The sequence below is a fragment of the Gossypium raimondii genome, chromosome 2 (genome assembly GCF_025698545.1).
Source record: "Gossypium raimondii isolate GPD5lz chromosome 2, ASM2569854v1, whole genome shotgun sequence".
Classification (NCBI taxonomy): Eukaryota; Viridiplantae; Streptophyta; class Magnoliopsida; order Malvales; family Malvaceae; genus Gossypium; species Gossypium raimondii.
Genome location: NC_068566.1, coordinates 47826510 through 47846166, shown reverse-complemented (window position 1 = coordinate 47846166; position 19657 = coordinate 47826510). Strand labels below are relative to the sequence as shown.

The 19657-nt window shown below is 31.4% G+C and overlaps 3 protein-coding genes across 3 annotated transcripts; all 3 read right to left on the bottom strand.

The window, feature by feature from the left end:
* Positions 1-2622: 2622 nt before the first annotated feature.
* Positions 2623-3677, bottom strand: LOC105789348 (abscisic acid receptor PYR1). The gene is made up of 2 exons (XM_012616687.2): positions 3009-3677; positions 2623-2897 (listed from the first exon to the last, which is right to left on the bottom strand). The coding sequence occupies exons 1-2, from the start codon at positions 3618-3620 to the stop codon at positions 2850-2852; spliced, it is 660 nt and encodes a 219-aa protein (XP_012472141.1). The 5' UTR covers positions 3621-3677; the 3' UTR covers positions 2623-2849.
* Positions 3678-9243: 5566 nt separating this feature from the next.
* LOC105789347 (mitochondrial carnitine/acylcarnitine carrier-like protein) lies at positions 9244-11826 on the bottom strand. Its single transcript, XM_052627732.1, has 3 exons — positions 11422-11826; positions 10952-11343; positions 9244-9963 (listed from the first exon to the last, which is right to left on the bottom strand). Exons 2-3 carry the CDS (start codon positions 11341-11343, stop codon positions 9459-9461), a joined length of 897 nt encoding a protein of 298 aa, XP_052483692.1. The 5' UTR covers positions 11422-11826; the 3' UTR covers positions 9244-9458.
* Positions 11827-13483: 1657 nt separating this feature from the next.
* On the bottom strand, positions 13484-17557 carry LOC105789346 (acetylornithine deacetylase). Its single transcript, XM_012616685.2, has 10 exons — positions 17175-17557; positions 15981-16225; positions 15773-15881; positions 15543-15681; positions 15034-15091; positions 14940-14957; positions 14705-14827; positions 14463-14616; positions 14344-14377; positions 13484-13720 (listed from the first exon to the last, which is right to left on the bottom strand). Exons 1-10 carry the CDS (start codon positions 17499-17501, stop codon positions 13617-13619), a joined length of 1311 nt encoding a protein of 436 aa, XP_012472139.1. The 5' UTR covers positions 17502-17557; the 3' UTR covers positions 13484-13616.
* Between the last annotated feature and the right edge of the window lie 2100 nt (positions 17558-19657).

The following is a 19657-nucleotide window of genomic DNA, read 5'->3' as shown; positions in this document are numbered from 1 at the left end:
CATACTAAATCATGAGCAACAACATGTAATAATAATAATAATAGTAAAACATAATAAATGTATGATCTCTTGAGTTGCAATCCAATAATATAAGAGCCGACTTAAAATTTAAACTATGATAACCCCACCAATAAGACATCAAAAAACCCACCAATAAGACGTCAAAAAATTGGGGCAGTGATAATAGCTGTTGTAATAATTATAAACTGTGCATGATTGTGATCCGTCGATCCATATCATTTGTTGTCAATAATATTGTAGGATCAATGTCTATATAAAGAAGAAACCTTTTTCACCAACACCTGTTAAATCAAGTGATTAAAAATATTAGGAATAGTTAATAATTTTTTGACCCAATATTAAGAGCATTATGTTGTAGGCATGAGAGCTTGGTTCGATCCCAAATAATTTGATTCATTATCCTCCTCTAATTATAAAATAAATGATGAGTAAGGTCTTAAATTTCAACAGAAACTAAAGTAAACCGAAAGAGCTTACCTCTTAAAATGAAATAATTTAACGCTACTCCGCTTCAAATTTAATGAAAATCTTTCTGGTTTTGGAATGTTACGCTTTATTTTTGTATGATTAAGGTACTTTTATTTTATTATTTATGAAGGTTAAATTTTTCGAGGTTTATAGTTGTCCCTCCCAAAAATGTCATCTTCAAGGTTTAAACTTGATTTTTCTTTCTAAAAGTGTAATTTATCTTACCATTACACCCAACACTAATTGATCGAATACTAAGTTTTTTTTGTATAATCAATGTATTTTTTTATGTATGTTGTATAGTCCATGAAGACCGACCATTTCAGTAGGGGTTAAGCCAGAAATGTTGATAAAGGGGGTCAAGATATTTATATAAAATAGATTAGGCCCCGACCAATTGTAATTATTTAAGTTTATTTTTACCTAATTAATATTTAGATGCTAATTTATACTTAGACACTACAATTATTGCACTTTTTTTACTAAATTAATATTTAGATACTACTTTGTATTAGTTTACCATATAAAACTAAAAATGTCAATAAATCTATCATAAAAATTATAAATTCTATAAAAGAAACCAAATTAAAAAAAAACTTTTGGAGGCAAAACACAAATTTATCCTATTTATTAGAATTAATTATAAGTTCGCAATAAAAATTTTAAAAACTCAAAAGGTTGAATTGAAATTTTAAAAAATGTAGGAGAGGTTCAGGGCCCTATATTTCAAACTTCGTGATCATCTTTCTCGATAATATTATCTTTAAAATTTAAATTCTACACTAATTAATCAAATACTGAGTTAGAAAAAGGAACACACTTTTTTTTAACATTTATTGCTTAAAATAGAATATGGGGGCTACATGGATTTACCAAAACTACTCCCTTTTTTTTCTATATTTATATATTTGTTGGGTGTCTCCCAAGAAATTCCACCATAATTCACCTAACCTATCTGTTATTGTACTAATTTATTTTCTCATATAGATTCTTGATGCAGAAAACTGAAGACCCACACACCTGATCCAACTGGTGGTTTTAGTGGTCTCTTCTTCCTTGCTATATATATAGGAGCGGGGGACCACTATTGAACCGATCACTAGCTTTTTAGCTCCACCCCCCAGCTTTGTAGCCATTTCTTTTGGTTCAACTAGACTACCAGATTGCTTTTGTACCTTTTGTTTTTAGAATTGGAGGGACTAGGGGCCTTTTTTTCTCTCACCCATCATTGCTTATTCCCAATTGTTACCCTTGATATCGACCATTTTGATCATAAATTTTGCGTATTTCAGTTGGATTAATAGGTTTATGTTTGTATCAACTCATGTCAAGGATATGCATTACTTCATAGTTGACAGTAAGACCCTGTTAAAATGTATCGATGTGATGTGATTTTTACGAAATCAAAAACAAAAAATATATCATCAAAATTTAATCCCTAACCATTGACTTGTACATATCATATATAGTTAAGAACATATATAGAATATGTTACATGCATATGTATATATATATATATACACAATAGTGTTTTTTTGAAAGATATGATCAACAAAATTAGATTCTTTGAGCCCTTTTAATGGGAAAAAAGAGAGTCAAAAGAACATATTCGATAAAACGATATCGGATTGGAGGGAGCTGAGTCATATATGACATTAAGACACCTTTTGTCTTAATGAAAAACATCTACGTACAAATTCATTGATTCAAACATTCTTATAGCTTAATAAGAATAGTAAGTAATCCACAGTTTCGTACAAGGGTTTTCTCGTAATTTCGTAAAGCAAAAATTAAAAGAAAATATAACAGTCTAATTCTGCCCTCACATCTCTACCCTTTAAACTTTTAAAATTTAATCCTTTAATTATTTTGTTAGTCACAGTTAAAAATTTCAGTTTGTGTTTATACTGCGAAAATGACTAATTTATTTATTTTTTAATACCCTAAATCCGGCTTAAAAATTTGGGTAGTTACGTTAAAGTTGATTTCTTATCATCAGTTGACTGAATTTAACTTATAACCCACATGTCTAAAATAAGGATTTAATAAAAAATAATAAAATTTCAAGAGATAATATTCGAACCCAAAACCTCACACACATAATAAGAACACTTAACTACTGAACCAAATAAATTCATTTGTAAAAGATTTCCAAAATCTAAATTCATAATCGAGAGATGAGAGAGGTTTCAAAGCCGAGCTTTCTTCTGACCCGGTTTTTGGAATGTTACATTTTTAGTAAATGAAATGAAGTAAAATACAATCTGAATATGATTCCTATGATTCGTAGGCTTAACATAAGCCTGTTGGGATCTTCATCAATGATTAAACTCTTGTAACTAAAAGAAAAGAAGAAGCACTTAATTCCAAACGTCTGAAAAGTACAGGGACTGAAGCATAATTAAACCCTAATTCACAAAAACAAATTAAGATCAAAGTTAAAAAAAAAAAAAGAGAGAAGAAAAAGAGACAATATTTATTTCTTCCCCACATATATATATAATTTATTTTCACATCACCTGTGATTTATTACAAACGCCATCACGCGCCAACCCTTCAGCGACGGTAGCCAATTTCTGCAAATTAAGTCTCACAACCGTATCAGCAAACAACCGTGTATCTTCTTCCGTATTCCCTTCAGGTACATCAACCACATATGATTCCAGAACAACGGTCCAGATCTTCCCATCACGTTCAAACCCATGTACAGTCGTCACCGACCGGTAATTCGTCAACCTATGTTCACCGCCGATGATGCTAAACCCGGTTACCTTTTCGTTATCGTTTAAGATATCGAGACGTTCGGTGCTTGTGGCTGCCGGTAAACCGGAGATCACGTTGACGTCACGCGTGCAACCCACGACCATTTGGAAATTGTCTTTGACGGCACAGCTTTTTATGAAGTGCTTATACGTTTGTGGTTTATCGAAACGGCGGACGATCGACCAAACGAGGTCGCTTGGTGAGTTGATACGTTGAGCTAATAAAGAAGAGCATTTGCCTTGACCTAAAGTGTAGGTGTGGTACTGAGTTATACTCGGGGTTAACTCATGGAACTCGTCTTGGGTTAAACCGGGTGGGATTGTGAGGTGGTGGGTGGTGGTGGTGGGTTCGGATTCGGGTTCAGCCATGGGAGGGAAACAGAAGGGAAGGAGGAGGAGGAGGGAAGATAAGAGGAAGAAGAGGGGGTTTATTGGGGGCTTATAAGGGAAAGGGATTATGAAAGAAGATGAGGGTAAAATTGGAAAATTGAAATTAAATTATTAATTTAATTTAATTTTTGAAAAAGGAAAAAAATGAATGAGGTGGCCAACAGGTGAACGGGACAGGTGGGTTTGGGCTCAGAGTATTTGATGTTGGTTGCTTGACAGATCAACCTATTTCTAATCGGTCCATTTTATATATTTCTATATAACAAAAATCATTTTTAATTTTTTCTTTTCTTTCAAATGAGACCCAAACAATCATTTTTGCATTGATTTTGATTCAATCTTTTACGCGATTTAACGTATAATAATTAATTTAATTTTTTTAATTAAAGAGAAAAATATAATCCAACTCTACAAACCTACATGGTAACTTTACCTATTCTTCGGCCAATTATCCCTTAATTCGAAAGATTTAGGTTCTAACACGTTTGAGTGTGTTTTTCTTCTAACTTAAGGATTCAATAGATTACGAGTAAAAGTAAATATCATATACAATTATTTAGTTTTGCTTGAATTGCTTTCATATAATTATCATAAGATAATTTTGTTGGAAGTTAAAAGTAAATTATTATATCGATTATTGATTATAAATTTTATAATTTAATTAAATGATTTAATTTTAACCTACTTTTAATGCATATATTTAAAGCTTCATTACTACAAATATATAAATATATTTTTTATTATACGGATAAAAATTAAAAAAGTAGAACTAATAAGATTCATACATGATATATAATATATAAAATTTCATAATAAAATCAAGTATAAACCAATTTGATTTAACCCACTAAATTGATTAGATTAATTAAAATATGAAATTCAACAAAAATCAAAGGCTCTCCTACATATATAGATCAAGATGAAATGGGTGATTTATTACACATGGGTTATGAAATTTTTGGGATTGATTATTTTCAATATATATTATATATAAATAAAATGTGTGAGATTGAAGGCTTTGAAAAATGGACATTGTTTTTGAAAAAAATTGGAATATGGACTTTAATATGTCATAAAAATTTGAAAAAATTTGGTATAAATTCAATATGGATGGAGGAGTTGACATAAGATCTGCAAGTGCGACGATGGGTGGAATAGTAAGATGTCACCAAGGCGACTAGGTATTTGGGTATGGCTGCTACATAGGCGTTAGCTCGATCCTAGAGGTAGAATTTCGAGCAATTGCTAATGGGCTAGAAACAGCCTGGAAGAAGGGGTTGCGTTGGCTACTAATTGAGAGTGATGGTAAAACAACAATAGACCTAATACTTGGAGTCGAAGTGGTGGGATTGTCGAGATTAACATTGGAGGTTCATAACTGGATGACAAAGGATTGGCAAGGGGAGATTCGACATGTACCACGAACAATGAATATGGCTGCCGATGCTATACACAAGGCGGTAAGGTGTTACCAAACATGTTTTTATTTTTTCTCACAACCGTTAACATTGTTATATTTTCTGTTAAAATTTGACAACTTGACATATTGATTAAATTGTCCTCATATAATATTATATATGATTAACTTTGACAGAAATTACAAACAATGATAATAATTGTTGGGAGGGGTAGGTAGGGGTATGACCCTCCCAACAATTAGAAAATTGCATACTTTAACCCCACAAATAATATTATTTTAACTTAATCCTTTAAAAATTATAAATATATTAGTTAATATAACGGTGAAATTCTATTATAAATTTATATCTTAGTTTTATCTAAATTTTTTTTTACTTTACCCCTGATGGATGTTTACAAATGATCAAAGACTGGAATAAATCATATTCATAACTTAAATTCTTATGCATTTAAACTCTATGAATCGACCATATTCAAATCCTCAATGGAGTGAGTCTAAAAAGAAGATTACACAGATATACAATGGGAAAGGCAAACAGCCAGAGAGACATCAACATGGACAGATATCAACCCTTTGTAATTTCTTTCCATATTTGATTAATTTAATCAAAAGCCAAAAAGCCAAATTTCCAGTTCCAGGCTTATTCTTATTAATTTTCTATTTTAAATTAAATAAATATATAATATTTTCATGGTCTTTAGTTGATTTTTCTTTGTTGGCTTCTACGTATCAATATTATCAAAGAGAGTCACATCTTTAATGACATAAACAATATTTGCTTTTTCGAGACCACAATCTCAATTAGCTGGGGGCAGTTCCTTTCTCAAAAAGTAATAAAAGAATTAAAATTATTTTAAAATAAATTTTATATTATATTCTAAAGTTAAATTAAACTCGACTCTAGCCGACTAAAATTTATTCATTTACAAAATTCATCTGAATTCGAATTCTTAAATTTATTTGATCAGATCGAATAATTACTTAAATATAAATTCAGTAATTGGATATTCACTTATTCTCAAATTAACTTAATTTCGAATCATTATTTTAAAAATATAATTACTGATTAAAATTGAAATTAAAAAGGGTTTTATATTCTCCCACCAGACATATCATTCCACCCTAATCCAGCTACGAAAACCAATTCCCTTCATAGTTTGTATACATCCACAAATAATTTAATATTATATTTTAACTTTAATAATGTTTGGGCATGATCTCATTTCACTCCAATTATATCTGAAAAAGAATCTAATTGATGCTCTCAATTAAAATATTGCTTTGTTTTGTCTCTTTAGTATTTTAATATTTAAAATTTAAATTAATAATATTATTAATTGATATTGTTAAAATAATTAAATGGGTGGGTAAATATTGTTAATTAATAATATGTAAGAGGGGCAGTGAAAGGGCCTAGTGGAGGATGGTTGGTAGGATTCAAGATGGTATTAAGTATGAATGATATCTTCTAGATCGAAGCCAGAACGATTCTTGAAGGACTGAAATTGGCTTGGGCTAGAAGATTCAGGTGTGTTGAGTTGGAAAGTGACAACACAATGTTGATTGAAACTATTCATAACGGGTTAGCTAGTGTTGTTGAAGTTAGACAAATTCGTGTTCCAAAAATTGGGAAGATAAATTTCGACATATTCAGTGGAATGCCAATAAAGTTGTTAATTCCATAACTAAGGCAAATAGAGACATAATTGAGCAGGTGGTTATCCTGGACGATCCTTTGCAATATGTGAGATGCTGGCTTGAAGAAGATGTTAGACTGTTGCTAGTGGCAACTGATAATTTTCGCTTAATATTCTAAGCTTATGTTCAACCAAAAATTATATATAAATTTATTTTTGTTAAATTTAAGTATTAATTTGATTATGCATTTTATTCGATATTATAGTAGTTAATTATAGTTGTAGTTATGGAAATTATATTCACCAAAATTACTACTGCGATTATATTTATAATTAATTGTTGTTATTGTTTGTTAAAGAAAATGTTGCATTAGTCTGATTTATATTTATTACATTATATTTTCAGTTTTTTATTTATTTTTAAAATTTATTTATCTTTTGATTTATTTAATTTGGGTTTTAATTTTATTGTCTTTATTTATTAAATTATTTAAAGGTTTAATGTAGTAGTATTGAATATTAAATAAAAATAGTTATATTTTTAAAAATAAAAATAAAAATATGAATATATTTAAACGAAGTCAAATTAGAAATTTATAATTATTAATAGATTTAGATAAAATTTGAGATTCATATCTCAAATCAAATCAATTCAAAATAATTATATATTATATTAATACCATGAAACTTTAAATCAAGATATTTCAATGATTTTCAATTTATTGATCTGAAACTTGGATTCATTGAATCTTGAATACATGTATATATGTTTGCTTGTGGTTTGTGTGAATATTTTGACTTGGTTCAACTTCCCATGAGAGAAGTTAGGTCTCTTTCTTTGTTTATTAGTGATGGCGAAAGAGAAATACACCTACATATGTCGTTAGCAACCAAGGGACAAAATTAGTTCCAAATTAATTTAAAATTAGGTCATTGGCAACAAAAGTAAATTTAAATTATAAGCTAGAATGTGAATTGAATTTTATTTCGATTATTATGGATATTGTTGTCAATGTAGGGGGATGTAGGTTCGAGTACGTTGAAGTGCATTATCCTCCTATTTATAGGTTAGAAGGAGCGATAAGTAGTTCTAGACATTGTATTAAGAAAACAAATATGATCAAAACCTATAATAATATTAATAAAAAGGAAAGCTAAACTAAAAGCTAACTTAAATTAGCAATCTAATATTTGTTTTCAAACGGAAACAAGATATAGTCTTAAAAAAATAATATGAATAAATATAAATTTCTATTAATATGTAAACATATCACATGTAGAGAAAGGGCCATATGACTTTAGAAGATTGGAACATGATGCTAAAATAATACCATATATATATATATATATATATATATCATAAAAATTAAAATTAATTGTATGATAAATAAAAAATAAAATTTAGTTCAATTTCGAATAATTGCGATTTTTAAACTCATATTTCATAAACTGTTCAAACACCTTAATTTAGACCGATTTTTCTTGCTCGGCCCTAAGCAGGGGCCACAAGAGATGGGAGGGGGAGAGAGTGAAAGAGGAATTAGGTAAATGCAAAAAAAAAAAAACTAAAATTTCAATTTAGTCATTTGAAAATCATAAAGATATATAAGTTAATACACAGATAAAATTATATTTTAATTAATATAAAATAAGCAATTAAGACCCAATCTTAAATAGTTTGTAAGCAATTAAGACCCAAATTGCCTTGAATCTATTGCTTTAATTAAATTTACCTTAACAAGTTGCTTCCAAGAGCCACACATGAGTGAATAAAGTAGATATCAAGTTGCAAAATTTAATCTTATGCCAACAATATATAAAAAGGGGAATCAAAGTATCCAAAATTTCTATTCATCCCCACTACCACTTTGGTCAAAATCCCCAAATAAATATGAGAATAAGCCGCAAGTATACCCAAGGCTTTGTGACGAAATCCATGCTTGAAATGACATCAAATACTTTTATATAGTTGATTTAACATGCATTCCTTTTCCACCCCTTTAAGAGAATCTCAAATGTTTCTAAATTTGACTCCATTCATCGGTTTAATTGGATTGAAAATTAATTGATGTATTATTTTATTGAATTTAATTATACATTCAATCATCTGCATGAAGGAAAATTAGGTGAAAAAGTAAAAATCAAAAGCTTAAAATTCAAATCAATTCAATTATAAACATTTAATTTGAAAAATTAATTAATTAATTAATTAAATTTTGAAAATTCTAAGCATGCGCTGAGTCTCTTGTGAGATATTACTTTAATGTATACAATTAGGAGTATAACTGAGTAGAAAATCAAATTTGAATAGTGGTAGTTTGAGCTTAATTCAAGACATAATTAAGTTATTTTGGTTCGAGCTCAATTAAGTTCATTTATAAATTTTCATACTCTAGTTCAAATCCAATCTCGATTAAACTAATTCATATTTAAGCTCTTTTATATAATAAAGATAAAAATATAATTTTAGAATATAAAAATATATTAAAATGAAAAGTTCAATTAAATTCATGAGCCGTTTGAATCAAGTATTATGGTTCTTGAATTCATCTCAATTGGTAGTTTGAGTTGCTCGATCTCAAACTCTACTTGATAATTACCAAATCGAATTTAAAGTTTTTTTGAGCCGAACTCAAATAACTTACAAAGAACCTATGACCACCTTTCCATTTCAAGCATCATCAAATTCATTAAGGCTTTTGACAAAAGCAAAAACTGTTGGTGACCAAATCAAAGAAACGACAACAACAACTGATTAAATTAGCCCAAACTAGACCTTGTCACTTCATATGCCAAGAAACAAGCTGCATTAGCAGGGATACTTCTTGCCATGGCAGGTCCAAACCCTTTATAAAGCCCTTTCACCCCTTCTGAAGCTAATATAGACCTAAATGCATGCATAGACCCCTTGTACTTTGGATTTTTATAATCATCTACTTGGAGCACACTCTTGACAACATCGGTTGGGTAAACCGATGACCAAAATGAAGCTCCGGCTAAGCCTCCTGCCACGATCAATGACCCTCGTCCTAATTTCGAAGTGTCGGTCCCTCCGGCCATGTATTGTTTCAATGCTTCGTAGACACCGAACATAGCAGCATTGCCAGGAACCTCACGAGCTAAGGTGGGAACCAAGCCTTTGAAGAGACCCCTTGCACCACCTTCGGACCTAAGCACTTGCTTGGCTACATCCATTGGTCCACCATATTTCACTGCTACACCAGCTGAGCCAGCATCAACCGCTAATGCACTCTGGGCTTGTAATCTGGTTACAACATATAAGACCCCAAAGTTAATATGAGGAAATAGTTATCTCATGCATGTTGAAAACCTTCTAATTGAGTCGTCAATATATCAATATTGTATTAGTTAGATCCAGTTTAGGTGTTGAATTCTAGTTTGGATCTGATATGGAGCAGGAGCGAAGCCAAAACTTTTTTTTGGGTCGGGATTGAGTTATGTATTTTTATAATAGTTAAAATGCAATTTTACCACAGTATTGGTTAGCATCTTTATAGATTTTAGGACTAAACCAAAATTTTATTATTTTTTGGTGGCCAAACTATAATTTACCATGTATTAACTTGTAAGTTTGTATATTTTGGGGGGGTCTAAAGCGCAATTATCCCATTTAGGCCTTTTCCCCTAACATGGAGCATGTTTAAAACACTTGTACCAACAGTATGTTTGATGTGTTTAAAAAACTGAACAGTGTTATTACAATTTAGAAAGGTTATTTTTTCTTTATTACCTTAGATATGCAATAGGTATATAAATATTTATAATTTGATCCACATGTTTTAAATATACTCTATGTTCAAGAGCACTAGAAGGGTAAGCAGGGGCCTGGTCCCCTTAAAATAGATAATTTGCACTTTAATTCCACTAATATTCAAAATTTTATAAATTAATATATTGTAAAATTATATTTTGACCCCATAAAATGATAAAATTGTGATTTAGTCTTTTTAAATTTTATTAAATTTTAAGCTTACAATAAAAATTTTACATTTTAGCTCTCACAAAAAAAATTAATTTAATTTCAGCTCCTCCAAAAAATTTCCTGACTTTGCCGCTATGTAGGTTGGATTTGACCTAGCATTTAATCTCCAAAGCTAATTGATACAATTCTAGTACTACGAGGACTCAATCAAAACTTTCAAAGTTTATGAACCAATTTAGAGTTCGATCATAATTTAAAGACGTCTAATGCAATTAACCCGAAAATAGATATGAAAAGCCATAAACCTGACCTGCATTTGATCAACTCAGTGGGACAAGCTAAGAATGAAACAGCAACACCAGCGCCAGCACCAGCAATGACTTGTTGGTTAACAGTGAGTGGTACACCAGGTTCTGATCTCAAAAATGACTCCATTTGTCCTCTCACTGTAAACAAGAGAGCATTGAAAGCAGCCACGGTAGCCAATGGAGCTCCCATACCTTTATACAAACCCCTTGGTCCTTCAGCAGCTAAAGTCTGCTTAACAGCATCCATAGCACCAGCATATTTAGGTGGTTGACCAGGAAGCGGAACAGGTTGACTCTGAAGCTTAACCTTAATAGTATCAAATGGATGCCCAACAATCAATTGTGCTGCTCCTCCAACAGTTCCAGATGTTAAATCCTTAGCTACATCACCCATCTACACAAGTAAAATGGGAATTGAAACTCAATTACAATGCTTCAAAATGAAAACCAGATAACTATGAAACCGTCTTACCTTGAACAATGCAATAAAATGAAGCTGAATCAAATCCAGTAGAGTGTTAAATACCAATCCAAGTGCCGAAATCTGATTAAAAAAGAAAACCCATTAATCAGATCCCAGAAAAGAACTGTAAAATCCACTCAAAGTACCTTTTTTTTTTTTTTTGAGGCTATTAAGGATAGAGAGCCATAAGAGAGTAGTTGGGTTAAAGGGGGAATTTGAAGGATAAAGAGTGGATTTCACACAAAGAAACAGGAGATTTTTGTGGTTGAGATGGGATTGTTTGGTTTTTGGGAGATGTGGACAGAGTTGAGGATTGCAAGCAGAGGCTAAGAACTTCCCCAGTGTTGTTCTATTTGGGTTGTTTTTGGCTGATAGTAACACAGTGAGTGGTTGGTGAATGGTGACTCGGTACCCACTATACAGTAGGACACACGTATATAGGTGATGATAACATAAAAGAGAGGTTGGTTCTCTCCCATATTATAGGGGCAAATGATGGCTGACGTTGCAATGTTATGAGCCTTGTAAGCCCATGGGATTCGCATTTGTCTTTTCGTGCTATTGTTTTCAAAACCCAAACAGGTTGGATACAAAATGGTTAGTATATCTACAACATAGTTAAAAATTGGTTGATTTGAGAATTGGTACGATTCAATTGAATCGAATTGAAAAATCAGCTAAATCGGATTATTGATTCAATTTTGAAAACGTTACTTCTTGATAACTATATTTGATAACTTTAATTGAAATTTAAAAATTAAATTGATTTGATTTGATTATATAAAGTTAACAATTAAAAACGTGTTTAATTTAAATTCAACTGACCCCGGGTTTCGAAAACATTGCTTCTTGCTGCCTCCTTTTTAATAACTATATTTGTTAATTCTAATTAAAATTTAAAACTGATTGAATTAATTTGATTATATAAAGTTAAATTAAAAACTTGTTCAATTTAAATTTAAATTATCCTAACTTGAGTTCCAAAAACATTGCTTCATGTTGCCTACTTTTTGATAAATTTGTTAATTATAATTGGAATTTAAAGTTGGATAAATTGATTTGATTATATAAAGTTAACAATTAAAAATTTGTTCAATTTGAATTTAAACCGATCCCAACTCGGGGTTTCCGAAAACATTGTTTTTTACTGCCTACTTTTTGATAACTATATTTATTGATTCTAATTGGAATGTTAAAATTGGGTTAAACTGATTGGATTCTATAAAGTTAATGATTAAAAACTTGTTCAATTTGAATCCAAACTAATCCCAATTCGGGTTCCGAAACATTACTTCCTACTACCTACTTTCTCAATTTCTGATAACTATATATGTTAATTCTAATTGGAGTTTAAAATCAAGTCAATTGATTTGATTATATAAAGTTAACAATTAAATACACATTTAATCGCATTCAAATTGATCCCAACTCAAACGATTTGAATTTAAATTGATACAAACTTAAAATGATTCAAACCTAAAAATCTTAACATCAAACCCGAATGATACGAGCTTAAAATAATCTAAACCCGAAATGAAAATTATTTAACCTAAAATGATCCAAGGTGTAAAATCTAAATCACAATTTAAGCATGATATAACCTAATCAAAATTTGGCTTTATATACATATAAGTAATGGTGAAAGAGGATATGTGTTTAAGTTTGTAAACAATACAATAATTTATAATTAATACTTATGAGGTTTATTATGCTCTCAGCACTTGTATTCTTGGAACTTCTAAAATTTAGTCCCTTATTTTTAATTTCAAAATTTTATCTCTTATCTCTAAAAACTCCGATTTGAATATATATATTATTAATTGACCTTTAAATTTTTAAATCACAACACCACATATTCAAATTTAACGAAAACCCATTAATAAAAATACCAAAATTACCAAAAGAACATGATGAATTATTTATGAAACAATCCATGGTGCTACCTGCAAAGATTAACTAAATGATATCAAATTAAAACACTCGGACTAAATCTTAATATTGAACATAATAGAAGGACCGAAACCATAATTTACCCATTTTCCTACCTACAATTTGCATCAACAAACAGCACTAAATAAATAAAACCACATTTAACAAACTAACAATAAATTTTGTGCAGTAGGGATTCATACAAACAGTTCAAATGACATTATTATTGATGAGAAAACTATTATGAAAGTTCATATTTAATCTATTGTCATCTTTCAATCCTCTAGCTGAGCGATGATGCCGGTAAATACGTGATAACCTTGGCACATATCGGAAAGAAGGCAGTACTCGTTCTTGGCGTGGTACGTGGCCATTAAACCTGCATATAACCGAGCATGAAACATCGTAAACAATGTTCTCAAGGTAAAACACCATAAACAAGTATGAAGCAAGATTCTAACGGTTTTATTTCGTTGAATCTGGCAAAAAGTCAGAAATGGAACAATGCAAGGGAACGAAACTAGAAAATTGCTTTAGGAGGGTCAGCGATGAATCATGAATTATTGGAGGGCCAAAGTGTATTTGTACCATTATACTAACATATAATTTCATAAAATTTAGGAGGCTAAATGGAAAATCTACCATTTTTTATTGGGGTTGGGGGGGAAAGCACACTTGCCTTCATCCCTGCTAATGTTCAGGGACAAATCATAAATTATTGGGGGCCAAAGTGCAAATGGGCCATTATACTAACAAATAATTTCATAAAAAATTAAGGGGAGGACCAAGGTCAATGCCTGCCTTCGTCCCTGCTACTGTTCAAAATTTTATTCACTTTTATGGTAAAAGGACTAATTTGATATCTAGCATATAGTACAGGATCGGTCAACTAGTTTATAACCCTCAATATACCGTAAATGCTCTCACTATCTACGGTAGATTTTAATAACTTAAACCGAAAATACACAATGTGGTTATGAAATACACAATATGTTCTCATACCGTAGCCAGCAGTTTGAACATCAAAACCTTCATCCTGACAAAATGAGCAACAAGCGATTAGCAAATGATGGTTTAATAGAAGGCCAGGAACTACTAATATGTTCATGGATATATCATACTTGTAGCTCCCGAATGAGTGGCAAACTTCCGGTAATTGAGTAAGGCTTCACATGTCCAACAGCCTCTTCAGTTGCTTTGCACAATACATGGAATCCACGAGAATTGAGATCACAAGCAACACCGGACATTGCCTCGTCGAAAGTCAAAGTAAGGCTGTAAAGAGAATATGCCGTAAAACTTGAAAAAACCTATAGAACTATAGATGAGAAAGATTAGCACAAAAACCAGAAAGAGGGCATACCTTCCTCTAAGGTTTTCGTCATGGAGGATATATTTTGAAACCGGACCCCGTGTGTCTAGCTTGTTTAGATTTTCGTTTATGTAATCTACGTATTCTTGAAGCTTACTCATTACATCTTTTACACTGAGATAGAAAATTGGGACTAGCAAATTTGTTCGGAAACGGAATGATAATCTTCCACCGGTAAATAACTTGAAAGGTGTAAAAGATGTGATCGAATTCGAAGGTTACTTACTTGTAGAAAGGAGTTAACCTACAAACCGAGAAAAAGAGTCTTAGTAAGAATACATGTTAAGAGACTTGATAAACATTCTGGAAATAGGATAAACCTGACATCTCCCGATATTGTACACTCTCCTGGTATTTGATTGATTCCACCACCTGGATCTGCAGGTAAGAAGAATTTCATTGATGAACAACCTCGACTCTTGAGAATAGCTAGGGGTATAAGTATCAAAGAAGCCCTTTTACTAGAAGTCTAATTGCATTTTGACCCTTCTACTCAAAAAATGGGAACATTATCCCCTTTGCATTAGATCAAAGAGCAAATTGGTCTTTTTGTTTAAAGTTCCATCCTTTTTACTATTAAAAACTAATCCATGTATGTCAGAATGAGGTACGTGTAACTACCTGGTTGTTCTATCAGTCAAGTCAGTTTTTAAAAATACAAATGGATGAATTTTTTAACAGAAATGACCAATTTGCTCTTTGATCTAAATGTAGAGGGACTAATTTGCTCATTTTTTGAGTAAAAGGCACAAAATGCAATCTGACTCCTAGTTAAAGGGCCTCTATAATACTTTTACTATAACTAGCTCATCTAAAGTTTAAAACTTACAATTCCATTGCGTTGGTTTCATGGTTGATGGTGTAGCAAATCCATATACTTGCTCATCCGGATGGGGTGGGAAGTCTTTATAAAACCGTAGCTGAATTTCCTTAAGTGCTTCCATGCCGAGCTCCAATGCATTTATAGCCTATAGATAAAGAAAATCTTTGAAGTTAACAAGTACATCGAGAATCAAAAAACATGAATAGTTAGGATTTCTATTTGTTTATATTGTATACCTTGTGCGGTAAACCACTGTGAAAAAGCTTCCCCGTCACCTGAAGTTTCCATGGTATCATACCACCGGTACCAATGCAAGGTTGTTTATCAGCTGTATCAATCCAGAAACTGCAAAATCAAAAGATTCAGTATATGAAAAATGACAAAAAACAATAAGCATTATCCATCTGGAATATGTTTCAATCTACTAATATGAAAACTACGCACAGTGGGCCTCCCTTCAGTTTATCAAGCAGACCATCCTTCACTAAAGCATCAACACCAACTCCAGTTATAGCCGAGTTCTCTTCATTAGCTATAAAAACTGCAACGACAGTCGATTCTAGCTTCGGTTTTGTCTCAGCAAGTCTCTTCATTAGTTCAGTCACAAGTGCAACATGTCCCAAACAATCAGTAGTTCCACGGCCACGAAGCTTATCGCCATCGATGCTCAACGAGAAAGGATCAAAATCCTATAAAAAACCCATTATCGACTTTCCATTCTAAGATTAAAAAATTCAGCAAAAATGATCCAAGACACAATATCATATTTCCTACTGTATGAAAACTATAAATCACTTGAAATTAAACAAAATTAACTTCATCCAAACAATATATATACACACATAAATATATAAGTGGGTAAAAGTACCATTAAAGCACCTATACTAGGAGTCAGATTACATTTTGCTCCATCTAATTAAACAATGGGCAAATTAGTTCTTATACATAAGATTGAAGAACAAATTGGTCTGGTTAGAAATTTCATCCATTTATACGCTGACAATATAACTAACAACTGACATGTAGTGTGCCATGTGTACCTTATTGACGTATAGGACTAGTTTTTAACTACAGAAATGGAAGAAATTTTTAACAGAAAGACCCTTTTTCTCTTTGATCTAAAGTGTATAAGGACTAATTTAACTATTTTTTGAGTAGACGGGGCAAAATGTAATCCGACTCAAAAAAGCCTCCATGGTACTCTTACCTATATAAGTGCTGCAAAACGCTAATTCAAGCCGAAACCCATAGCTCCTATTGTATGAAAACTGTAAATCACTTGAAATTAAACAAAATTAACTTCACCCCAAGCATAAATATATATATATATATATATATATATATATATTATAAAGTGCTGAATTAGCTTCATCCCGAGCACATATATACAGAAATAAGTGCTGCAAAAAGCTAATTCAAGCCACAATCCATAGTATTAATCAAAATCAAAACACACCCAAATCCTTAAACAACACAATTACAATTACATAACATTACAAACCAAACCCAGAAATTAAATATGACCCTAAAACTCAAACATTCAAACATTTAAACAAGAACCCAAGTTTCGAATGATGAAGAAAAATGAAACCCAAAATCAAAATCTATAAAAATACTGAAAGGATAAAAGAGGAGTACCCAATCATTGGGGTTAGCGGTGACAACATCCATATGCATACCAACAAAAGACAAGATCTTGCCGGGTTGAGTCCCAGGATATTCCACAATAAGATTGCCTCTACCAGGGAAATAAGTGACATGGTTAACGATCAAAGGACCACCGGTTGTGGTGCTGTAAGGGAGCAGACAATCTAGTACATGTTTGATTACCCTGTCTTCTTCCGGGATTAGTTCTGGTGGGTTGTTTTGTAAGAACTTGGATTCACCTATGATTTTGGTTAGCAGTGAGATGAAGGATTCCTTGTTTAGATCGCCTAGTGTTTGCTTCAAGTTTGAAGTTGCCATTGGAGAGAGGTTCTTAGGACGAAACAGGGGAGAATTTGCGTTTTGCAAGGTAATCGTCCCACGTTTGGCATAAAAAGGACAAGTATAAAAGGTTAAATTTTGGTTTTGGTCCGTTTACTATATTCGAATTTGAAATTTAGTTCTATAGTTTGGTATAAATTTATGTGGTAAAAGTATATTGAGGCACTTATATTAGGAATCAAGTTGCATTTCGTCTCCTATACTAAAAAAAAATGGGCAAATTAATCACTATACATTAGATCAAATAGTAAATTAATCATTCTATTAAAATTTGCATCTATTTTTATTGTTAAAAGTTAATTCCTATATGTCAACATGAGGTACATGTGACATACCATGTATAGTTGTCAGGTTTTAGCATGAGGTACACGATAGAAATGGATGAAATTTTTAATAGAAATGACCAATTTACTTTTTTATTTAACGTATAGGAACTAAATTACTCATTTTTTTAGTGTAGTGGGCAAAATGTAATCCGAATCTTAGTGCATGGGCCTCCATAATACATTTACCACTGAGTCAGATTGTATTTTGCCCACACTACTCAAAGTTGACAAATTAAACCCTATACATTAGATCAAAGAGCAAACTAGTCCTTCTGTTAAAAATTACTAGCATGAGGTACACGTGGCATGGCAAGTGTAACTACCTGGTTATATGTTAGCCACTTCAATTTTTAACCGTATAAATGGATGAAATTTTTAACAAAAATGACCAATTTGCTTTTTGATCTAATATATAATGACTAATTTACCCTTTTTGAGTAAATGGACAAAATGTAATTTAACTCTTAATACAGGGGCCTCCATGATACTTTTGTCAAATTTATCTTATATTTTTAACTCGGTTGACATTATTGGTATTGAAGCATGTAAGAGAAAATGAGTCCGAGCATGCTTAATGGTGTATTATTCTCCACTTCAAGGGTTTATGGAGTTATGCATACTAATTCAATTGCTCTTTCTTAACTTGAATTCGCACTGACTTATGAGTTAATTGGTTGTTTACATTGCTTTGGACCTATATGCCGATCTGTTCATGATCCAACCTAATTTCAACAACTTTTTATAATGTAATGCCCGTAACTATTCTAATTAACATGTCACGACCTTTTCCTAGAAACACCATATTCTATTCATCATATATATTAACATGCAAGTAGGGTTGAACTCAAGCAAGCAATGGTCCTAAATGAAGCCTTCATGAGCCTATTAATGCTTTTGCCCAGTTGAAAGACATGGGCCTAAATTCTCGAATAACTTAAATATGACTATATTGGTGACCCCGTTTTTATCCAAAAAAAATGGTGTCAACAGAATTATTATAAACTTCAACCATTTCGGATTCTGAATTTAACGTATGAGAAATCTAAGTAAACTGAGATAATGTTCATATATAGAATAGTGACCGTACTATAATAAACATGACAGGGATTGTTAAAGGGGAGGACCAGACCAGACAGAAGTGGCTTCCTATGCAGTTGAAGATAAGAAGAAAAAGGCAATGATTACTGACTTTGTTGGACATAGGAATATGAGCCCCATGAACTCATCATCAAACTGTTTATAAGTTGGATTGAATTATAATTCGATTTAATTTGATATTCATTAACTTGGATAGTAAATTCATTAACTTTACTATGAGTCGGGTTGAATTCAGGTCAAGTTGATGCAACATTTTAAGTTTGATCTTGTTCGAAAATAGATTTAAAATTTTGTGGAAATGCTGCATCTCGAGTCTCAATTTTAATATTTGTCTCTTCTTTAGGTGCGTAGAGATGTTAATGAGGTGATTTATTCTGTCCTAGGAGGACCATTTTGTATGTAATAGATCTCCAACGCCTCAATTAATGTAACCAATCACATTAAAGAATTTAGAGTCGAATTTATGGGATAATTGATTATTTTGCTTGTTCACTCCAACTAAATTTTCTTTAATATTAATAAGGTTTTTATTTTTTATTATAAAAAAATCCAAATAAATGAGTAAATTATTTTGACCACAACAAATATATTAGAGTAAACTATTAAAATAGTCACTTTTGTTTACCTCAGGTTACATTTTAGTGATCACTTATGTTTGAAATACTACGTTTTAGTCACTTATGTTATCGCATTGTAACATTTTAGTTATTG